The following is an 8,283-nucleotide window of genomic DNA, read 5'->3' on the forward strand; positions in this document are numbered from 1 at the left end:
TTATCCCTCTGGCCCCTCCTTCTCTTTGTCCTCTCTGCTTTTAGGGAGATAAGCAACTTTCCTTAGCCCAGAGCAAAGGAGCCAGATGACCATGGACACAACCACTGAAACTATGAGCCCAAATAACCTTTTTCTCCTTTAATTGTTCTTGTCAGGTATTTTGGTCACAGCAATGCAAAGCTGACTAACACAGAACTGCTAAACAAAACTGACCTTACAGGTTCCTGTTCTCAGTGTGTCCAGATTAAAAAGACAGTCTCTCTCCATGTACATCTAAAACAGACTCTAATTGGTAAAATTGGCATTCTTTGCCATATGAGAAAGTGAATAAAACTAGGAACAAATTTTATCAACCCAAAAGCTCATAGAGTCATTTATAGTTTTCCAAGTGTAGCAGTTAAGAAGTGATGAAAACTGGTTCCTTTTGTGCACACTAAAATTACTAGATAGAATTTCAAAGATAACAAAAAAAAATGTATACAAACTGGGATCTCACAGAGCAGAAACAAAGTAATTCCTAAATTAGGTTAGATGACTTATAATGTCTCTTCTCTCTAGGACTCTTCAATTCCACTTACTTATGTAAATTTGAATAAGGACTTAAAGGAAATTTCATAATTTTGATTTTGACTTTCTTGGAAAAGAAGGTTGGTAGGAGAACCAAAATGTACTGTGAAATGTTCCTGTCCTATTTATGGCAGTATAACAAAGTTTTGATTGGTAGCAAACCTTAATCAATATCCAGCTACTTAGTTTAACAAATATACAATTAAAAAAATGTTTGTGCTATCTTTGCAAAATACCACCAAAGCTGTAATTCCTAGGATTTCTTTACCACCAGGGAAGCAGTATTGCAGACAATTTACTGTCAAGCTGACTCAGTGCTCCCAAATGAAACAGCACAATTTTAAGTACAGCTCATCCATGCTCAGGTATATATATAAATATATTCAAACAGAATAGAGCACACCTTCTACTTTCAATCTTGCTATTGTCTTGCATTTTCTCCAGTCATTATTGGTTTTCAAAACTCTGATAAATTGTAGAGCTATGTCCTTGGCACCTAACCAACTACTTGAGAAGGTACAACACTTTCTAAAGGAAGAAAGAAAAAAAAAAGTGACCCGCCTAATTCACTGACAAAACTAATGTCCGCTATTTGTAGAAAAATATACTCACTTGAGTATACAACAAATTATGCATAATTTATAAGGTTACTACACAACAAAATAAACTACCAAATAACCTATCTTTGTTGCTACAATAAATTTGTGATGCTTGGCAGGCAAAAAAAAAAAAAAAAAAAAGAGTAATCATTAAGGTGCTTATATTCTATAAAATGGCAATTACAAGATCATCAATATCAAATCATCAGTGAGATTAAGTAGGTGATATCTTGCCCAAATAGATAACCAGTTTAAAAAAATTAAAAATTCTATCTTTTTATCTAACACATGCAATTCTTTCAGCATAAATACTTTCAAGACATAAGAAAGACTACTTTATTCTAGTGCCATCTTCCAAGATTGAAATTACTTCAAACTAGTAGACAACCTTGAAGACAGCAAGGTTACCCACAGTCAAGTATAATCATTTTAACTACTGTTTTTAGGACTTTATGGAATAATAAGCTTTTAGCATGAGCTAATAATCTCACTTGGAATAAAAAAATAAAATGTGCTTTGAAGTAACTGACTATGTAAAAATGAAACGTTTTACAAGACGGACTCATCAACAAAAGCACTATTTCACACTCATCAAATTGTCAGCATTTAAACAGAACTAAAATTAAATCTCTTCCAAAATAAAAATTGTTCCAATTTAGGGCTGAAAACTGAAACAAGGACACAATAAGAATAAAATTAAAGTTTTTATTCTGTCATAGTTCTTTTGAGTTTTATGAATCATTGAGTAATACATAGGTCAATTGCTCGATCTTATTAAGTGAGAAGTGATTCCTGAACTAATTTAAATGACCTATTAGGTCTGTTCTCTCTAGGACAAATCAATTCCATTCAGTCATGTAAATCTGGGTAATTTGTAACTCACTTCTGGAAATGTTACACTCCTGTAATTAGGACACCATTTTGCATTCCAGTGATGTCATAAAATTTCTAAATAGTACTCAAGCAGCCTGAGGGAGTTAAAGTTATTTAACAGACTCAGAGTACTTACTATATGCCCAGCATTGTCCTAAGTGCTTTACAAACATTAACTCCCTATACAGTATTTTCAGTATATTTAGTAACTAAGTTCTTATGAGGCTTAATGATGATGTGAACTGGTATTTAACAATGAGTACAAGTAAACAATCATATTCATTGACTCTTTGAAATAAAGAGTATTCATTTCTAACAAGCAGGACCATCCCACTGTAGCATGAATCTAACCAATTAATGCTCCTTACTGAAATCCTTGGACAGCCTACTGGATTAAGTCCACATTCCTCAGTAAATCAGGAAAGTGCTACAGCATCAATTCCCTGCTTTCTTCTTTTGTCTCTTTGGTCCCTTAACTATCTGTAGTTCACAAAGACAAGTCCAGACTTCACATTCCTATCTCCTTGCTCTCCCTTCAGTTGGCTGTGCCCATTCCCTCCCTTTAAAATAGCCAATTACTAATTCCCTCTCAAAACACAACTAAGACAGTGCGTCCTCCAAAAAGCCCACCCTGACTGCTTACTTAGTTTAGTGCTGGGACTTCTCTGTTTTCACAGCCATCTTTGATCACTTCCAGAAAACCACGGGGAAGGGCAAAAGGAATTGCTTATTCATTCATTCATCTTCCCACTAGTCTGTGAACACCTTAGAGGCTAGAACTGTGTCTTTTATCTGTAAAGTCCCTAGGGCCTTGCACAAAAATTGCTGCAAAGCAGGAACCCATGTAAATAAATGTCTTTTAAATAAACGAATTGAAAAATCTATATATAAACTTTGTGAGCTCACAAAAAAGTCATCCTGATTTTATTTCTGCCACACACACACATAAAAAATTGCTAAAAATATCTGTGGATACCTAAAGATATCTATTTAATTACCAAAGAAATAGCAAGAGCCGTATAAAACCAACTTATTTTTTCAGGTCCAATGACAACTCTTAGAAAACTAGAAATGCCAGAAGTCCAAGAAAACTTCTTAGTTTCCTAATTCTAGTAAAAGTTGGCCTATGTCAAATAGGTCTTTGCAATCCTAACTGCCAGATGCAGTCCTAGTTGACCATGATTTCGGCAGTAGTTTAAGGAACATGATGAACTGCAATGGATCCCCAAGTGATGCAGACATCAAGATATACTGTGTGAGGGCTGGAGTTGTAGCTCAGTGGTAGAGCACTTGCCTAGCACTGTGTGAGGCACTGGGTTTGATCCTCAGCATGACATAAAAACAAAACAAAATACAGGTATTGTGTTCAACTACAATTAAAAATTTTTTTAAGAAAAAAGAAAATATATATTGTGTGGCCTATGTGCCAAGCACTGGGACAATTTCTTATAATAATTAATTGTAATAATTACTTTGATGACAATACAAACTTTCACTTCTAAGTTGAATTAATAATGTAGTCATGGTGCTTAACCTAAATTCTACCAATTTATTCACACCTCACCAAAAGTCAAGAGTCATTCTTCTCAATTGTGAGATTTATTGCTTTAAAAAGTAAAATCTGCAGGGGCCCAAGGTATTTTCTGACCAATGTGGACAGGTCTATGAATCAAAAAACTGCAGAAGTAGTGCCCTATAAATGGTGAGAAAAGGACTGGCTTGTTTTTCAAAATGTTGGTCTTTCACCAACACACAATATGTCAGAAGTTACTGAAGACAGCATTACCAGCATTGAGGCAGAGACTCAGAGTTTCCAGGTTCAATCCTGTGGTTTTTCTGTATCTCTACTTCCTTCTGTACTTCCTCTCCCAGAAAGTCTCTGTGATTTGTTCTAAAACACAGTTGTATCTCAGCAAAATTCAGACTGTAGGAAACTACATGATGAAAGACTTCAAGTCTTTAAATAAATAACATAAAAAAAACAACAACAAAGAAATGGAGAGAGGAAATCATACATTAAAAGAAGCCTAAAAAAAATAAATCAATCGTGGTCTCTAGGCATTAATTGGATCCTTGTTCAAATAGACAAATGCGATATATATATATATATGTGTGTGTGTGTGTGTGTGTGTGTGTGTATATATGTATATATATATTTACGCATATTATATATGTGTGTACATAAAATATAAATAAAATATTATATATACACACATAACACATATATGTACATGTACATATATGATACTTGAAGTTTTTCTGGAAAGACTGGCTATTCAATAGTGGTAAGAAATTATTCTTAATATTTTAAAATACGATAATGTCAGGGTTACATGTTTTAAAAGAATTCTTACCTTTCAGGGGTATACTACTGAAATTTTTGCTTCAAAATAATACACGAGGGGAAAGAATAAGTAGAGAGTAGAGATAAAACAGCAGTTGCTAAACATTGAAACTGGGGGTTCATTATGTTATTCTGTCTAGTTTTGTGTGTTTGATATTTTTTTATAATCAAAGGTTGCAAATTGGCATGAGAATATTCCTCCACAAAAATACTCCTAATTATTTGAAAAATAAGATTAAGAAACTATGCTCCCTTCTCTTTCAGTTTTCCAATGAAAACAAGTCAAAATGAAAAAGGAAAATAGACTCCATTAAAATGACTTGGAATAGTATGTCTTCTACTAAAATAATCTAACTTTGATGGATATTACAGTAGTCCTTAGATTAATGTCTTATCGTATATTGACAAAATTTTAACAGAATCAAGCATTTGGCTACAAATTCAGATGTAAATAATATTTTTCTAATTTCACATAGTTTAAATATATGGATAAGTCAATATAAATATCACTTCACTCAGATATATCTTAAAGTATTGGTGAGTATATTTAAGCATGTGAAAATGTTCAGTTTGCCTTTGCTTCAGTGAAGTTTAAAAAAAATTTCAACTACATGAATAATTTCTATCTTAATATGTACTTACAATTGGGTGAGCTGCCTGCCAGGTTTATAGCTATAAATTCAAAAATACTTACACAGCTCCCAAAATATTTACTAAAATTAGCTGATAAATTCTAAATAATTTTCAAACATATCTGTGGATATATGACATTGATCTAAATACAGATACAATAATAAGCTAGGTTTTTAAAATAATTTTATATGCTTAATAAACAAAACAGCCCTAATTACACCAAGAGAACTGCTACTAATGAAGAAAGGGGCGCGGGGGGGGGGGGACTCCTTTTGTAGAAAGTATTGGTGAATCTTTGGTTTCCACAAATCTAAGTGATCAGAGAACTTAAGTTTAACTTATTTTTACAGTTTGGGTTTCTTAGGAATGCCTCCCCTGTCCCACCCCCCTCCATTCTTTTACAGTACCAATCTTGCATTACAAAGTCTAAGCTTTCAGCATTAAACAACAATGATGATGCAAACCTGCCCATATATAATCTCCTCCCCTATGCAAGTTTTTTGCTTGACTAAAATGAGAGGGTCTACTCCCTCCTTCACTAAGGTTACTGCTCTGCTGGAGGTAGCCCGCCCAAAGTACCCTACTACCCATGGAGCAAAGCAAAGCTCTCAGCAGTGCTTCTTTCGTTTTTTTTTTTTTTTTTTTTTTTTTTTTTTTTTTTTAGTCCCTGTTCCCCCTTCTTTTTGCATGACTCGCATTAGGATTGCGCTGATTTCACCCAAGTCACCCGTCTCCAGGGCAACCAAGAGCAAACGTGAGGTCGCGGGTGGGCCAGGCCGCTGGAAGGACCACCTCCTGCACCGCGCTCTCACCTGCCGGCCGCCGAGGTGGCCCCGCACCCGAGTGTTGAGCTCGTCATGCTGAGTTTCGTCTTCGCCTCCGGAGCGGTAGATGAGGCGCAGTGGCACGATGCTCTGGCGCTCCAGGAAGCGGTTTTCGTTCCTCCTTTCCAGCTCCGTCAAAGAGGCGTCTCCTTCCAGGCAGGAAGGGGGGCAGAAGGGAGTGGAGAGAAAAGGCAAAAATAAAGACTCTGACCCACACTCGTCCCTCCCGTGGTCCTACATCTCTCCCTCACGAAAATTCCACCGCCTCCTCCCTCCCGGACCCCATCTGGAAGGACGCAGAGGCACCAGCTGGAGAACCTTGGACCAGCTCATCTGAGAGCATCCAGGATTGGGGCCCAAAGGCAGGGTACCCCTTTCCCATTCTCCCCAGTCCTCTTAAGAAAAACAGGCATTTGACCCAAGGCTTCTAGTGCATCCGCGTGCCCCCATACATGCATTTTTGCTCCGCTTCTCATCACCCTTCCAAATTAAAAAAAAAAAAAAAAAATCTCCCCGCGCACTTGAGAAATGGGGGTGCCCCTTTTCAATGAGCCCGAGAGCTCCGAAGACTACCGGAAAAAATGGTCCATCCCGAAGCCACTGAGGGTGGCGAACTTACCTGCCCGGCCGCAGAGCGCCGGGGGACAGGTCCCCAGGACGCAGAGCAGCAAGAAGGGCACGGACGCAGTCGCTGCCGCCTGCATGGTGCTGCTGTCAGCCTACCGCGCCCGAGACGCTCAGCTTCTCATGCCGGGGCTGCCGGGTCCGGCTCTCTAGCTCAGAGCCCTCCGGCTTCCCTCAGCCGCCCCCTCCCAGCCCGGGCCGATGCTGCAGCTGCCAAGGAGCTGCAGCCTCCACCGCGGCGCTGCCTCAGTGCTGCATTGTGTTCCGCGGGCGCTTCCGCTGGTGGGGGGAGCGAGCGAGTGCTGCATTGGGCGGTTGGCTGTAGCTAAGTGGTTTCTAGCGCCTCCCACCTCATACCCTGGCACTGGCTCAGCCGGGCGACGAGCACTCGGCAGGGAGCGAGCGCCGGGTGCACTCGCCCCCAGCTCACCAGTAGGGGCGAGCGCAGGAGTCAGCTGGGAAATGTAGTTCTCTAAGCATCCTGCTCGTCTCCACGACCGTGCCAACTACTACGACCTCGTGACCCTAAGGTCCTCTATATCCTGCAGACCAGAGGGAGGAAAAAGGCGAAGAAACTAGTGGTCATTACTGGCAGAAGCCCTGGCGCCGCAGATACCAGCTGCGCTGCTGTGGCAGCGAGTATTCATCCACAATGTCCTCAAGGAACTATAATGTTTCCCACAAATTGGTAGCTAAAGTTAGTATCACAGAACAAGACCCTAAGACAGGTTAAGTTAATCATCCAGCAAACACGGTTTGAGGATCCGCTTTGTGGCAGGTGGTTGGCAATCATTAAGGACACCGGTATGAGTCCCCTACGCAAATGCAGTTGAGTACGAAGGCCGTTTTTTTGTTTCTTATTTGGTTTTGTTTTTACATTATGGTGTGGGAAGATGATAATATATGAAAAGGTCTAGGCAGACATTTGTATGATTCTCTCAACTCCCGAGGACATTTTTGTTCCTTCTAGAATATCTACCTGCCTCAAAACTGTATTTGAAAACCAGGCATGGAGAACTCTGCTTTCTCAAGCCAATTATTCTATTTTCCTCTAGTTCCAAATGTTAGTGAAACCCTTCCTCAAAAATAAAAAAATAAAAAAGTAAAATAAGCCAGGCGCGGTGGCGCAAGCCTGTTATCCCACCAGCTGGGGAATGATAGTGAGTTCGAATCTAACCTCATCAAAAGAAAGGCGCTAAGCAACTCAGTGGGGATGTGGCTCAGTGGTCCAGTACCTCTGAGTTCAATCCCTGGTACCTAAAAAAATAAAAAAATAAGAAAGGCTGGGGATGTAGCTCAGTGATTTGCATTCACAGGGAGATTACAGTATACATTTATGTTTTCCGCCATGCCTATTTGAACTTTCTTGTCCTTTGTTATAATTTGGATAGATTTTGGCTATCCAGATCCTATAAAGGAATCACATTAATTAATCATGTTGATATCATATTTATTGGACCAAATATGCAAGAAGTTGCTAGAACATTGGAAACTTTAGAAACATGTTTTCTGCAGCCAGGTGTGATTGAACACACCTGTAATCCCAGCTACTCTGGAGGCTGAGGCAGGAGGATGATAATTCAAGGCCAGTCTGGGCAACTTCGTGAGACACTGTCTCAACATAAAAATAAAAATGGATGGGGAGATTGGGATTGTGGCTCAGCGGTAGAGCTCTCGCCTCTCTCGCCTACCACGTGTGAAGTGCTGGGTTTGATCCTCAGCACCACATAAAAAAAAAGCAGAACAGGACTGGGGATATAGCTCAGTTGGTAGAGTGCCTGCCTTGTAGGCACAAGGCCCTGGGGTCAATCCCCAGCAC

General features: G+C 39.5%; 1 protein-coding gene across 12 annotated transcripts in view; it reads right to left on the reverse strand.

The window, feature by feature from the left end:
- The window catches only part of ADAM22 (ADAM metallopeptidase domain 22), a gene marked incomplete at its 3' end in the record, with an annotated part of 236,273 nt that extends 229,395 nt beyond the window's left edge, over nucleotides 1-6,878 (reverse strand). For all 12 annotated transcript variants that reach the window (XM_081287154.1, XM_081287160.1, XM_081287163.1 and 9 more), the window contains exons 1-2: nucleotides 6,460-6,878; nucleotides 5,829-5,989 (exon numbers count right to left, since the gene is read on the reverse strand). In XM_081287154.1, the coding sequence (XP_081143280.1) occupies nucleotides 5,829-5,989; nucleotides 6,460-6,544 (246 nt within the window). In that variant the 5' untranslated portion in view covers nucleotides 6,545-6,878. The remainder of the gene's footprint in view (nucleotides 1-5,828; nucleotides 5,990-6,459) is intronic.
- Between the last annotated feature and the right edge of the window lie 1,405 nt (nucleotides 6,879-8,283).

The sequence above is a fragment of the Spermophilus citellus genome (genome assembly GCF_964194105.1).
Source record: "Spermophilus citellus genome assembly, chromosome: 3".
NCBI classification, from domain to species: Eukaryota; Metazoa; Chordata; class Mammalia; order Rodentia; family Sciuridae; genus Spermophilus; species Spermophilus citellus.